The sequence below is a fragment of the Nerophis lumbriciformis genome, linkage group LG01, assembly GCF_033978685.3.
Source record: "Nerophis lumbriciformis linkage group LG01, RoL_Nlum_v2.1, whole genome shotgun sequence".
NCBI lineage: Eukaryota > Metazoa > Chordata > Actinopteri > Syngnathiformes > Syngnathidae > Nerophis > Nerophis lumbriciformis.
The window spans coordinates 690001-705973 of record NC_084548.2 but is presented as its reverse complement, the minus strand read 5'-3'; the positions used below and the strand labels follow the sequence as shown (position 1 = coordinate 705973).

Genomic DNA, 15973 nt, shown 5'->3' with positions numbered 1-15973 from the left:
GAGAGTCCAGTCCATAGTGGACTATCATTGCTACTTTAACTTTAACTTTATTGTGAGTTTTTGTATAAGTGTTCCTAAAAATAGATATACCGGCCCCCAGACACATTTTTTCTCAGAATTTGGCCCCCCGAGTCAAAATAGTTGCCCAGGCCTGCTTTATATTGATGAATGATATCGTGTTGTGAGTCATTCTTATGTCTTGGATGCCAGTAGAGGCTTAAGATATCCCAGAAGATCCGAGATCTATTCCAGCACTCTGACGCTATTGTCCCAACTGGTGTGATGACGCCGAGCGCACCCTCAGACCCTCACACCCTCAGACCCTCACACCCTCACCTCTCAGCAGCCAGTTGCTTCTTTCCGTCGATGACAGCAGCTGCTCGCCAATGCCAGGCATGGATTCCTGTGACCACAGAGCAGGCCCCGGGCGGCTATATTTAGCGAGGGGGGGCCCGGATTCCATTCCAAGGGTCTTCACACGGCGACCCCTTTCTCTCTACTGCCCTTTTCCAGCCGGGACTGAGTGCCTCGAGAGGACCTTGTGCTCGCCGTCTTCCACCACGCCATCATGGACCCCACCGCCGTCAAGGAGGAGCTGCGCCTGTTTCAGAGCACTCTGCTCCAGGACGGTCTGAAGGAGCTGCTGAACGAGAACAAGTTTGTGGACTGCACCTTGAAGGTGGGCGACCGCAGCTTCCCCTGCCATCGGCTTATCATGGCCGCCTGCAGCCCGTACTTCCGGGAGATCTTCTTCACGGAGGACGGGAAGGAGGTGGAGAACACCAAGGAGGTGGTCCTGGAGGACGTCAACCCCGCCGTCCTGGACATGGTCGTCCAGTACCTCTACTCCGCCGAGATCGACCTCAGGGACGACAACGTCCAGGACATCATCGCCGTGGCCAACAAATTCCAGATCCCGTCCGTCTTCACCGTGTGCGTCAACTACCTCCAGAAGAAGATCTCCACGGGCAACTGCATGGCCATCTTCAGGATGGGCCTGGTGCTCAACTGTCCCCGGCTGGCCGTCGCCGCCCGCGACTACATCGCCGACCGCTTCGAGCTTCTGCGCAACGACGAGGAGTTCCTCAAACTGGCCGCCCACGAGCTCTTCGCCGTCATCGGCGGCGACGCGCTGAACGTGGAGCGCGAGGAGACGGTGTTCGAGACCGTCATGGCCTGGGCGCGCTACGACAAGGAAAAGCGCGTCAAGGTCCTGAAGGACGCGTTCGACTGCGTCCGCTTCCGCCTGCTGCCCGAGAAGTACTTCAAGGAGAAAGTGGAGAGCGACGACCTGGTCAAGGCCGACCCCGAGCTCCAGAAGACCGTCCAGGCCGTGCGAGACGCCTTCAAGGGGAAGCTCCCGGAGACCCCCGCCAAGAAGGACGGCGAGGAGGACGAGGGCGGCAGACCGTTCCCCGGTTTCCTGAACGACACGCGCAGACTCGGCATGTACGTGCGGGACTTCATCGTGATGGTGAACGACTCGGCGGCGGTGGCGTACGACGTCAGCGAGAACGAGTGTTTCCTGGCCGCCATGTCGGAGCAGGTGCCTCGCAACCACGTCAGCATGACCTCGCAGAACAACCAGCTCTACATCATCGGGGGTCTGTTTGTGGACGAGGAGGACAAGGACGCTCCTCTGCAGTGTTACTTCTACTCGGTGAGTCATGTTGGAACCTGTTCTGTCTACCGCCGTGTGGATTAGGGTTGTAACAATACCAGTACTCTACCAAAATATTGGTATCGGGACAACCTTAGTTACTATTAAAAGTAACACCGTTTATTACGAACACTGGCGATAAAGATTTTTTTGTTAAAATAAAGCCAATAATGCCATTTTTCTGTGGTCCCTTTTATTTAGAAAAGTATCGAAAAGTATCGAAAAGTATCGAAATAATTTTGGTATCGGTGCCAAAATATTGGTATCGAACAACCTTAGTTACTATTAAAAGTAACGCCGTTTATTACGAACACTGGCGATAAAATATTTTTGGTTAAAATAAAGCCAATAATGCCATTTTTCTGTGGTCCCTTTTATTTAGAAAAGTATTGAAAAAATGTTGGTACCGGTACCAAAATATTGGTATGGGGACAACCTTAGTTACTATTAAAAGTAACGCCGTTTGTTACGAACACTGGCGATAAAGTATTTGTGGTTAAAATAAAGCCAATAATACACATTTTCTGTGGTCCCTTTTATTTAGAAAACTATCTAAATAATTTTGGTATCGGTACCAAAATATTGGTATTGGGACAACCTTAGTTACTATCAAAAGTAACACAGTTTATTACGAACACTGGCGATAAAGTATTTTTTGTTGAAATAATGCCAATAATACAATTTTTCTGTGGTCCCTTTTATTTAGAAAAGTATCGAAAAAATGTTGGTACCGGTACCAAAATATTGGTATGGGGACAACCTTAGTTACTATTAAAAGTAACGCCGTTTGTTACGAACACTGGCGATAAAGTATTTTTTGTTAAAATAAAGCCAATAATGCCATTTTTCTGTGGTCCCTTTAATTTAGAAAAGCATCGAAAAGTATTGAAATAATTTTGGTATCGGTACCAAAATATTGGTATTGGGACAACCTTAGTTACTATCAAATATAACGCCGTTTGTTACGAACACTGGCGATAAAATATTTTTTGTTAAAATAAAGCCAATAATGCCATTTTTCTGTGGTCCCTTTTATTTAGAAAAGTATTGAAAAAATGTTGGTACCGGTACCAAAATATTGGTATGGGGACAACCTTAGTTACTATTAAAAGTAACGCCGTTTGTTACGAACACTGGCGATAAAGTATTTGTGGTTAAAATAAAGCCAATAATACAAATTTTCTGTGGTACCTTTTATTTAGAAAACTATCTAAATAATTTTGGTATCGGTACCAAAATATTGGTATTGGGACAACCTTAGTTACTATCAAAAGTAACACCGTTTATTACGAACACTGGTGATAAAGTATTTTTTGTTAAAATAAAGCCAATAATGCCATTTTTCTGTGGTCCCTTTTATTTAGAAAAGTATCAAAAAAATGTTGGTACCGGTACCAAAATATTGGTATCGGGACAACCTTAGTTACTATTAAAAGTAACGCCGTTTATTACGAACACTGGCGATAAAGTATTTTTTGTTAAAATAATGCCAATAATGCCATTTTTCTGTGGTCCCTTTTATTTAGAAAAGTATCAAAAAAATGTTGGTACCGGTACCAAAATATTGGTATGGGGACAACCTTAGTTACTATTAAAAGTAACGCCGTTTGTTACGAACACTGGCGATAAAGTATTTTTTGTTCAAATAAAGCCAATAGTACAAATTTTCTGTGGTCCCTTTTATTTAGAAAACTATCTAAATAATTTTGGTATCGGTACCAAAATATTGGTATTGGGACAACCTTAGTTACTATCAAAAGTAACACCGTTTATTACGAACACTGGTGATAAAGTATTTTTTGTTAAAATAAAGCCAATAATGCCATTTTTCTGTGGTCCCTTTTATTTAGAAAAGTATCGAAAAAATGTTGGTACCGGTATCAAAATATTGGTATGGTGACAACCTTAGTTACTATTAAAAGTAACGCCGTTTGTTACGAACACTGGCGATAAAATATTTTTTGTTAAAATAAAGCCAATAATGCCATTTTTCTGTGGTCCCTTTTATTTAGAAAAGTATCGAAAAAATTTTGGTACCGGTACCAAAATGTTGGTATGGGGACAACCTTAGTTACTATTAAAAGTAACGCCGTTTGTTACGAACACTGGCGATAAATAATTTTTTGTTAAAATATTGCCAATAATGCCATTTTTCTGTGGTTCCTTTTATTTAGAAAAGTATCAAAAAAATGTTGGTACCGGTACCAAAATATTGGTATCGGGACAACCTTAGTTACTATTAAAAGTAACGCCGTTTGTTACGAACACTGGCGATAAAATATTTTTTGTTAAAACAAAGCCAATAATGCCATTTTTCTGTGGTCCCTTTTATTTAGAAAACTATTGAAATAATTTTGGTATCGGTACCAAAATATTGGTATTGGGACAACCTTAGTTACTATTAAAAGTAACGTCGTTTATTACGAACACTGGCGATAAAGTATTTTTTGTTAAAATAAAGCCAATAATGCCATTTTTCTGTGGTCCTTTTTTTAGAAAAGTATCGAAATAATTTTGCTACCGGTACCAAAATATTGGTACAGGACAACCTTAGTTACTATTAAAAGTGACGCCGTTTAGTACAAACACTAGCGATAAAGTATTTTTTGTTAAAATAATGCCAATAATGCCATTTTTCTGTGGTCTCTTTTATTTAGAAAAGTATCGAAAAGTATCGAAATTATTTTGGTATCGTTACCAAAAATATTGGTATTGGGACAACCTTAGTTACTATTAAAAGTAACGCCGTTTATTACGAACACTGGCGATAAAATATTTTTTGTTAAAATAAAGCCAATAATGCCATTTTTCTGTGGTCCCTTTTATTTAGAAAAGTATTGAAAAAATGTTGGTACCGGTACCAAAATATTGGTATGGGGACAACCTTAGTTACTATTAAAAGTAACGCCGTTTGTTACGAACACTGGCGATAAAATATTTTTTGTTAAAATAAAGCCAATAATGCCATTTTTCTGTGGTCCCTTTTATTTAGAAAAGTATCGAAAAAATGTTGGTACCGGTACCAAAATGTTGGTATGGGGACAACCTTAGTTACTATTAAAAGTAACGCCGTTTGTTACGAACACTGGCGATAAAGTATTTTTTGTTAAAATAAAGCCAATAATGCCATTTTTCTGTGGTCCCTTTTATTTAGAAAAGTATCGAAAAGTATCGAAAAGCATCGAAATAATTTTGGTATCGGTACCAAAATATTGGTATCAGGACAACCTTAGTTACTATTAAAAGTAACGCCATTTATTACGAACACTGGTGATAAAGTATTTTTTGTTAAAATAATGCCAATAATGCCATTTTTCTGTGGTCCCTTTTATTTAGAAAAGTATCGAAAAGTATCAAAATAATTTTGGTATCGGTGACAAAATATTGGTATCGAACAACCTTAGTTACTATTAAAAGTAACACCGTTTATTACGAACACTGGCGATAAAGATTTTTTTGTTAAAATAAAGCCAATAATGCCATTTTTCTGTGGTCCCTTTTATCTAGAAAAGGGACCACAGATATATCTAAATAATTTTGGTATCGGTACCAAAATATTGGTATCGGGACAACCTTAGTCACTATTAAAAGTAACGCCGTTTATTACGAACACTGGTGATAAAGTATTTTTTGTTAAAATAATGCCAATAATGCCATTTTTCTGTGGTCCCTTTTATTTAGAAAAGTATCGAAATCATTTTGGTACCGGTACCAAAATATTGGTATTGGGCCAACTTTAGTTACTATTAAAAGTAACGCCGTTTATTACGAACACTGGTGATAAAATATTTTTTGTTAAAATAAAGCCAATAATGCCATTTTTCTGTGGTCCCTTTTATTTAGAAAAGTATCGAAAAAATGTTGGTACCGGTACCAAAATATTGGTATGGGGACAACCTTAGTTACTATTAAAAGTAACGCCATTTGTTACGAACACTGGCGATAAAGTATTTTTTGTTAAAATAAAGCCAATAATGCCATTTTTCTGTGGTACCTTTAATTTAGAAAAGCATCGAAAAGTATCGAAATAATTTTGGTATCGGTACCAAAATATTGGTATTGGGACAACCTTAGTTACTATCAAAAGTAACGCCGTTTTTTATGAACACTGGCGATAAAATATTTTTTGTTAAAATAAAGCCAATAATGCCATTTTTCTGTGGTCCCTTTTATTTAAAAAAGTATCGAAAAGCATCGAAATACATTTTGGTACCGGTACCAAAATATTGGTATGGGGACAACTTTAGTTACTATTAAAAGTAACGCCGTTTATTACGAACACTGACGATAAAATATTTTTTGTTAAAACAAAGCGAATAATGCCATTTTTCTGTGGTCCCTTTTATTTAGAAAAGTATCGAAATCATTTTGGTATCGGTACCAAAATATTGGTATTGGAACAACCTTAGTTACGATTAAAAGTAACGCCGTTTATTACGAACACTGGCGATAAAATATTTTTTGTTAAAATAAAGCCAATAAAGCCATTTTTCTGTGGTCCCTTTTATTTAGAAAATTATCGAAAAAATGTTGGTACCGGTACCAAAATATTGGTATGGGGACAACCTTAGTTACTATTAAAAGTAACGCCGTTTGTTACGAACACTGGCGATAAAGTATTTTTTGTTAAAATAAAGCCAATAATACCATTTTTCTGTGGTCCCTTTAATTTAGAAAAGCATCGAAAAGTATCGAAATAATTTTGGTATCGGTACCAAAATATTGGTATTGGGACAACCTTAGTTACTATCAAAAGTAATGCCGTTTTTTATGAACACTGGCGATAAAGTATTTTTTGTTAAAATAAAGCCAATAATACACATTTTCTGTGGTCCCTTTTATTTAGAAAACGATCTAAATAATTTTGGTATCGGTACCAAAATATTGGTATTGGGACAACCTAAGTTACTATTAAAAGTAACGCCGTTTATTACGAACACTGGCGATAAAGTATTTTTTGTTAAAATAAAGCCAATAATACACATTTTCTGTGGTCCATTTTATTTAGAAAACTATTGAAATAATTTTGGTACCGGTACCAAAATATTGGTATCAGGACAACCTTAGTTACTATTAAAAGTAACACCGTTTATTACGAACACTGGCGATAAAATATTTTTTGTTAAAATAAAGCCAATAATAAAATTTTTCTCTGGTCGCTTTTATTTAGAAAACTATCTAAATAATTTTGGTATCGGTACCAAAATATTGGTATTGGGACAACCTTAGTTACTATTACAAGTAACGCCGTTTATTACGAACACTGGTGATAAAATATTTTTTGTTCAAATAAAGCTAATAATGCCATTTTCTGTGGTCGCTTTTATTTAGAAAACTATCTAAATAATTTTGGTATCAATCAATCAATCAATCAATGTTTATTTATATAGCCCTAAATCACAAGTCGGTACCAAAATATTGGTATTGGGACAACCTTAGTTACTATTAAAAGTAACGCCGTTTATTACGAACACTGGTGATAAAGTATTTTTTGTTAAAATAAAGTCAATAATGCCATTTTTCTGTGGTCCCTTTTATTTAGAAAAGTATCAAAGTATCAAAATAATTTTGGTATCGGTACCAAAATATTGGTATCGGACAACCTTAGTTACTATTAAAAGTAACGCCGTTTATTACGAACACTGGCGATAAAGTATTTTTTGTTAAAATAAAGCCAATAGTACAAATTTTCTGTGGTCCCTTTTATTTAGAAAACTATCTAAATAATTTTGGTATCGGTACCAAAATATTGGTATTGGGACAACCTTAGTTACTATCAAAAGTAACACCGTTTATTACGAACACTGGTGATAAAGTATTTTTTGTTAAAATAAAGCCAATAATGCCATTTTTCTGTGGTCCCTTTTATTTAGAAAAGTATCGAAAAAATGTTGGTACCGGTACCAAAATATTGGTATGGTGACAACCTTAGTTACTATTAAAAGTAACGCCGTTTGTTACGAACACTGGCGATAAAGTATTTTTTGTTAAAATAAAGCCAATAATGCCATTTTTCTGTGGTCCCTTTTATTTAGAAAAGTATCGAAATAATTTTGGTATCGGTCCCAAAATATTGGTATCGGACAACCTTAGTTACTATTAAAAGTAACGCCGTTTATTACGAACACTGGCGATAAAATATTTTTTGTTAAAATAAAGCCAATAATGCCATTTTTCTGTGGTCCCTTTTATTTAGAAAAGTATCGAAAAAATGTTGGTACCGGTACCAAAATGTTGGTATGGGGACAACCTTAGTTACTATTAAAAGTAACGCCGTTTGTTACGAACACTGGCGATAAAGTATTTTTTGTTAAAATAAAGCCAATAATGCCATTTTTCTGTGGTCCCTTTTATTTAGAAAAGCATCGAAAAGTATTGAAATAATTTTGGTATCGGTACCAAAATATTGGTATCGGAGAACCTTAGTTACTATTAAAAGTAACGCCGTTTATTACGAACACTGGTGATAAAGTATTTTTTGTTAAATTAATGGCAATAATGCCATTTTTCTGCGGTCCCTTTTATTTAGAAAAGTATCGAAAAAATGTTGGTACCGGTACCAAAATATTGGTATGGGGACAACCTTAGTTACTATCAAAAGCAACACCGTTTATTACGAACACTGGCGATAAAGTATTTTTTGTTAAAATAAAGCCAATAATAAAAAATTTCTGGAGTCCCTTTTATTTAGAAAACTATCTAAATAATTTTGGTATCGGTACCAAAATATTGGTATTGGGACAACATTAGTTACTATCAAAAGTAACACCGTTTATTACGAACACTGGCGATAAAGTATTGTTTGTTAAAATAAAGCCAATAATATCATTTTTCTGTGGTACCTTTTATTTAGAGATATATCTAAATAATTTTGGTATCGGTACCAAAATATTGGTATCGGGACAACCTTAGTTACTATTAAAAGTAACGCCGTTTATTACGAACACTGGCGACAAAGTATTTTTTGTTAAAATAAAGCCAATAATACAATTTTTCTGTGGTCGCTTTTATTTAGAAAACTATCTAAATAATTTTGGTATCGGTACCAAAATATTGGAATTGGGACAACCTTAGTTACTATCAAAAGTAACACCGTTTATTACGAACACTGGTGATAAAGTATTTTTTGTTAAAATAATGCCATTTTTCTGTGGTCGCTTTTATTTAGAAAAGTATCAAAATCATTTTGGTACCGGTACCAAAATATTGGTATCGGGACAACCTTAGTTACTATTAAAAGTAACGCCGTTTATTACGAACACTGGCGATAAAATATTTTTTGTTAAAATAAAGCCAATAATACAATTTTTCTGTGGTCCCTTTTATGTAGAAAAGTATCGAAAAGTATCAAAATAATTTTGGTATCGGTACCAAAATATTGGTATCGGGACAACCTTAGTTACTATTAAAAGTAACGCCGTTTATTACGAACACTGGCGATAAAATATTTTTTGTTAAAATAAAGCCAATAATGCCATTTTTCTGTGGTCTCTTTTATTTAGAAAAGGGACCACAGATATATCTAAATAATTTTGGTATCGGTACCAAAATATTGGTATTAGGGCAACCTTAGTTACTATTAAAAGTAACACCGTTTATTACGAACACTGGCGACAAAGTATTTTTTGTTAAAATAAAGCCAATAAAGCCATTTTTCTGTGGTCCCTTTTTTTTTAAAAAGTATCGAAATAATTTTGCTACCGGTACCAAAATATTAGTATCGGGACAACCTTAGTTACTATTAAAAGTAACGCCGTTTATTACAAACACTGGCGATAAAGTATTTTTTGTTAGAATAAAGCCAATAATTCCATTTTTCTGTGGTCCCTTTTATTTAGAAAACTATCTAAATAATTTTGGTATCGGTACCAAAATATTGGTATTGGGACATCCTTAGTTACTATCAAAAGTAACACCGTTTATTACGAACACTGGTGATAAAGTATTTTTTGTTAAAATAAAGCCAATAATGCCATTTTTCTGTGGTCCCTTTTATTTAGAAAGGTATCGAAAAAATGTTGGTACCGGTACCAAAATATTGGTATGGGGACAACCTTAGTTACTATTAAAAGTAACGCTGTTTGTTACGAACACTGGCGATAAAGTATTTTTTGTTAAAATAAAGCCAATAATGCCATTTTTCTGTGGTCCCTTTAATTTAGAAAAGCATCGAAAAGTATCAAAATAATTTTGGTATCGGTACCAAAATATTGGTATTGGGACAACCTTAGTTACTATTAAAAGTAACGCCGTTTATTACGAACACTGGCGATAAAATATTTTTTGTTAAAATAAAGCCAATAATGCAATTTTTCTGTGGTCCCTTTTATTTAAAAAAGTATCAAAAAGCATCGAAATACATTTTGGTACCGGTACCAAAATATTGGTATGGGGACAACTTTAGTTACTATTAAAAGTAACGCCGTTTATTACGAACACTGGCGATAAAATATTTTTTGTTAAAACAAAGCGAATAATGCCATTTTTCTGTGGTCCCTTTTATTTAGAAAAGTATCGAAATCATTTTGGTACCGCTACCAAAATATTGGTATGGGGACAACCTTAGTTACTATTAAAAGTAACACTGTTTATTACGAACACTGGCGATAAAATATTTTTTGTTGAAATAAAGCCAATAATGCCATTTTTCTGTGGTCTCTTTTATTTAGAAAAGTATCGAAAAGTATCGAAATAATTTTGGTATCGGTACCAAAATATTGGTATTGGGACAACCTTAGTTACTATCAAAAGTAACACCGTTTATTACAAACACTGGTGATAAAGTATTTTTTGTTCAAATAAAGCCAATAATGCCATTTTTCTGTGGTCACTTTTATTTAGAAAAGTATCGAAAAGTATCGAAATAATTTTGGTATCGGTACCAAAATATTGGTATCGGACAACCTTAGTTACTATTAAAAGTAACGTCGTTTATTACGAACACTGGCGATAAAGTATTTTTTGTTCAAATAAAGCCAATAATGACATTTTTCTGTGGTCTCTTTTATTTAGAAAAGTATCAAAAAGTATCGAAATAATTTTGGTATCGTTACCAAAATATTGGTATTGGGACAACCTTAGTTACTATTAAAAGTAACGCAGTTTATTACGAACACTGGCGATAAAGTATTTTTTGTTAAAATAAAGCCAATAATACCATTTTTCTGCGGTCTCTTTTATTTAGAAAAGTATCGAAAAGTATCGAAATAATTTTGGTACCGGTACTAAAATATTGGTATCGGGACAACCTTAGTTACTATTAAAAGTAACGCCGTTTACTACGAACACTGGTGATAAAGTATTTTTTGTTAAAATAAAGCCAATAATGCCATTTTTCTGCGGTCCCTTTTATTTAGAAAAGTATCGAAATAATTCTGGTATCGGTACCAAAATATTGGTATGGGGACAACCTTAGTTACTATTAAAAGTAACACTGTTTATTACGAACACTGGCGATAAAATATTTTTTGTTGAAATAAAGCCAATAATGCCATTTTTCTGTGGTCCCTTTTATTTAGAAAAGTATCGAAAAGCATCGAAATACATTTTGGTACCGGTACCAAAATATTGGTATGGGGACAACTTTAGTTACTATTAAAAGTAACGCCGTTTATTACGAACACTGGCGATAAAGTATTTTTTGTTAAAATAAAGCCAATAATACACATTTTCTGTGGTCCCTTTTATTTAGAAAACTATCTAAATAATTTTGGTATCGGTACCAAAATATTGGTATTGGGACAACCTTAGTTACTATCAAAAGCAACACCGTTTATTACGAACACTGGCGATAAAGTATTTTTTGTTAAAATAAAGCCAATAATAAAAATGTTCTGTAGTCCCTTTTATTTAGAAAACTATCTAAATAATTTTGGTATCGGTACCAAAATATTGGTATTGGGACAACCTTAGTTACTATCAAAAGTAACACCGTTTATTACGAACCCTGGTGATAAAGTATTTTTTGTTAAAATAATGCCAATAATGCCATTTTTCTGTTGTCCCTTTTATTTAGAAAAGTATCGAAATCATTTTGGTACCGGTACCAAAATAGTGGTATTGGGACAACTTTAGTTACTATTAAAAGTAACGCCGTTTGTTACGAACACTGGCGATAAAGTATTTTTTGTTAAAATAAAGCCAATAATGCCATTTTTCTGTGGTCCCTTTTATTTAGAAAAGCATCGAAAAGTATCGAAATAATTTTGGTATCGGTACCAAAATATTGGTATTGGGACAACCTTAGTTACTATCAAAAGTAACGCCGTTTTTTATGAACACTGGCGATAAAATATTTTTTGTTAAAATAAAGCCAATAATGCCATTTTTCTGTGGTCTCTTTTATTTAGAAAAGTATCGAAAAGTATTGAAATAATTTTGGTATCGTTACCAAAATATTGGTATTGGGACAACCTTAGTTACTATTAAAAGTAACGCAGTTTATTACGAACACTGGCGATAAAGTATTTTTTGTTAAAATAAAACCAATAATACCATTTTTCTGCGGTCTCTTTTATTTAGAAAAGTTACCAAAATATTGGTATTGGGACAACCTTAGTTACTATTAAAAGTAACGCCGTTTATTACGAACACTGGCGATAAAGTATTTTTTGTTAAAATAAAGCCAATAATGCCATTTTTCTGTGGTCCCTTTTATTTAGAAAAGTATCGAAATAATTTTGGTCCCGGTACCAAAATATTGGTATCGGGACAACCTTAGTTACTATTAAAAGTAACGCCGTTTATTACGAACACTGGCGATAAAGTATTTTTTGTTAAAATAAAGCCAATAATAAAATTTTTCTGTGGTCGCTTTTATTTAGAAAACTATCTAAATAATTTTGGTATCGGTACCAAAATATTGGTATCGGACAACCTTAGTTACTATTAAAAGTAACACCGTTTATTACGAACACTGGTGATAAAGTATTTTTTGTTAAAATAAAGCCAATAATGCCATTTTTCTGTGGTCCCTTTTATTTAGAAAAGTATCGAAAAAATGTTGGTACCGGTACCAAAATATTGGTATGGGGACAACCTTAGTTACTATTAAAAGTAACGCCGTTTATTACGAACACTGGCGATAAAGTATTTTTTGTTAAAATAAAGCCAATAATGCCATTTTTCTGTGGTCCCTTTTATTTAGAAAAGTATCGAAAAAATGTTGGTACCGGTACCAAAATATTGGTATTGGGACAACCTTAGTTACTATTAAAAGTAACGCCGTTTATTACGAACACTGGCGATAAAGTATTTTTTGTTAAAATAAAGCCAATAATACAAATTTTCTGTGGTCCCTTTTATTTAGAAAACTATCTAAATAATTTTGGTATCGGTACCAAAATATTGGTATGGGGACAACCTTAGTTACTATTAAAAGTAACACCGTTTATTACGAACACTGGCGATAAAGATTTTTTTGTTAAAATAAAGCCAATAATGCTATTTTTCTGTTGTCCCTTTTATTTAGAAAAGTATCGAAATCATTTTGGTACCGGTACCAAAATATTGGTATTGGGACAACTTTAGTTACTATTAAAAGTAACGCCGTTTATTACGAACACTGGCGATAAAGTATTTTTTGTTAAAATAAAGCCAATAATGCCATTTTTCTGTGGTCCCTTTTATTTAGAAAAGTATCAAAGTATCGAAGTAATTTTGGTATCGGTATCAAAATATTGGTATCGGACAACCTTAGTTACTATTAAAAGTAACGCCGTTTATTACGAACACTGGCGATAAAGTATTTTTTGTTAAAATAAAGCCAATAATACAAATTTTCTGTGGTCCCTTTTATTTAGAAAACTATCTAAATATTTTTGGTATCGGTACCAAAATATTGGTATTGGGACAACCTTAGTTACTATCAAAAGTAACACCGTTTATTACGAACACTGGTGATAAAGTATTTTTTGTTAACATAAAGCCAATAATGCCATTTTTCTGTGGTCCCTTTTATTTAGAAAAGAATCGAAAAAATTTTGGTACCGGTACCAAAATATTGGTATGGTGACAACCTTAGTTACTATTAAAAGTAACGCCGTTTGTTACGAACACTGGCGATAAAGTATTTTTTGTTAAAATAAAGCCAATAATGCCATTTTTCTGTGGTCCCTTTAATTTAGAAAAGTATTGAAATAATTTTGGTATCGGTCCCAAAATATTGGTATCGGACAACCTTAGTTACTATTAAAAGTAACGCCGTTTGTTACGAACACTGGCGATAAATAATTTTTTGTTAAAATAAAGCCAATAATGCCATTTTTCTGTGGTCACTTTTATTTAGAAAAGTATCGAAAAGTATCGAAATAATTTTGGTATCGGTACCAAAATATTGGTATCGGACAACCTTAGTTACTATTAAAAGTAACGTCGTTTATTACGAACACTGGCGATAAAGTATTTTTTGTTCAAATAAAGCCAATAATGACATTTTTCTGTGGTCCCTTTTATTTAGAAAATCATCGAAAAGTATCGAAATAATTTTGGTATCGTTACCAAAATATTGGTATTGGGACAACCTTAGTTACTATTAAAAGTAACGCCGTTTATTACGAACACTGGCGATAAAGTATTTTTTGTTAAAATAAAGCCAATAATACCATTTTTCTGTGGTCCCTTTTATTTAGAAAACTATTGAAATAATTTTGGTATCGGTACCAAAATGTTGGTATTGGGACAACTTTAGTTACTATTAAAAGTAACGCCGTTTATTACGAACACTGGTGATAAAGTATTTTTTGTTAAAATAAAGCCAATAATGCCATTTTTCTGTGGTCCCTTTTATTTAGAAAAGTATCGAAAAGCATCGAAATACATTTTGGTACCGGTACCAAAATATTGGTATGGGGACAACTTTAGTTACTATTAAAAGTAACGCCGTTTATTACGAACACTGGCGATAAAGTATTTTTTGTTAAAATAAAGCCAATAATACACATTTTCTGTGGTCCCTTTTATATAGAAAACTATCTAAATAATGTTGGTATCGGTACCAAAATATTGGTATTGGGACAACCTTAGTTACTATCAAAAGCAACACCGTTTATTACGAACACTGGCGATAAAGTATTTTTTGTTAAAATAAAGCCAATAATAAAAATTTTCTGTAGTCCCTTTTATTTAGAAAACTATCTAAATTATTTTGGTATCGGTACCAAAATATTGGTATTGGGACAACCTTAGTTACTATTAAAAGTAACGTTTATTACGAACACTGGCGATAAAATATTTTTTGTTAAAATAAAGCCAATAATGCCATTTTTCTGTGGTCCCTTTTAATTAGAAAAGTATCAAAAAAACGTTGGTACCGGTACCAAAATATTGGTATGGGGACAACTTTAGTTACTATTAAAAGTAACGCCGTTTATTACGAACACTGGCGATAAAGTATTTTTTGTTAAAATAAAGCCAATAATGCCATTTTTCTGTGGTCTCTTTTATTTAGAAAAGTATCGAAAAGTATCGAAATAATTTTGGTATCGTTACCAAAATATTGGTATTGGGACAACCTTAGTTACTATTAAAAGTAACGCCGTTTATTACGAACACTGGCGATACATTTTTTTTTGTTAAAATAAAGCCAATAGTGCCATTTTTCTGTGGTCCCTTTTATTTAGAAAAGCATCGAAAAGTATCGAAATAATTCTGGTATCGGTACCAAAATATTGGTATGGGGACAACCTTAGTTACTATTAAAAGTAACACAGTTTATTACGAACACTGGTGATAAAGTATTTTTTGTTAAAATAAAGCGAATAATGCCATTTTTCTGCGGTCCCTTTTATATATAAAAGTATCGAAATCATTTTGGTACTGATACCAAAATATTGGTATGGGGACAACCTTAGTTACTATTAAAAGTAACCCTGTTTATTACGAACACTGGCGATAAAATATTTTTTGTTTTGTACGGTACCAAAATGTATTTTAAATACATACGTGTATGTATATGTGTGTATATACAAATATATATGTGTATATACATATATATGTGTATATATGTATGCAAGTATATATATATATATATATATATATATATATATATATGTCTTAATAAGTTTATCCAAAAAATAGTGCTCGATACCGTAGTAGAGCGCAATATATGTATGTGTGGGGAAAAAAATCACAAGACTACTTCATCTCTACAGGCCTGTTTCATGAGGGGTTCCCTCAATCATCTCCTGATGATTGAGGGAACCCCGCATGTATTATTTCTCTGAATATGACTTTCCCTCCAGCTGGATGTCCTGGCCTCTGAGTGGGTGGCCCTGCCTCCCATGCCCTCGCCCCGCTGCCTCTTCAGCATTGGCG

The 15973-nt window shown here is 33.8% G+C and overlaps 1 protein-coding gene across 1 annotated transcript in view; it reads left to right on the top strand.

Annotated features, from left to right (window-relative positions):
• Positions 1 to 494: 494 nt before the first annotated feature.
• LOC133612668 (kelch-like protein 41b) overlaps positions 495 to 15973 on the top strand; it is a 19110-nt gene continuing 3631 nt past the window's right edge. The window contains exons 1-2 of the mRNA XM_061970299.2: positions 495 to 1660; positions 15901 to 15973. The exon at positions 15901 to 15973 is cut by the window's right edge and continues 85 nt beyond it. Of these exons, the coding sequence (XP_061826283.2) occupies positions 569 to 1660; positions 15901 to 15973 (1165 nt within the window). The 5' untranslated portion in view covers positions 495 to 568. The remainder of the gene's footprint in view (positions 1661 to 15900) is intronic.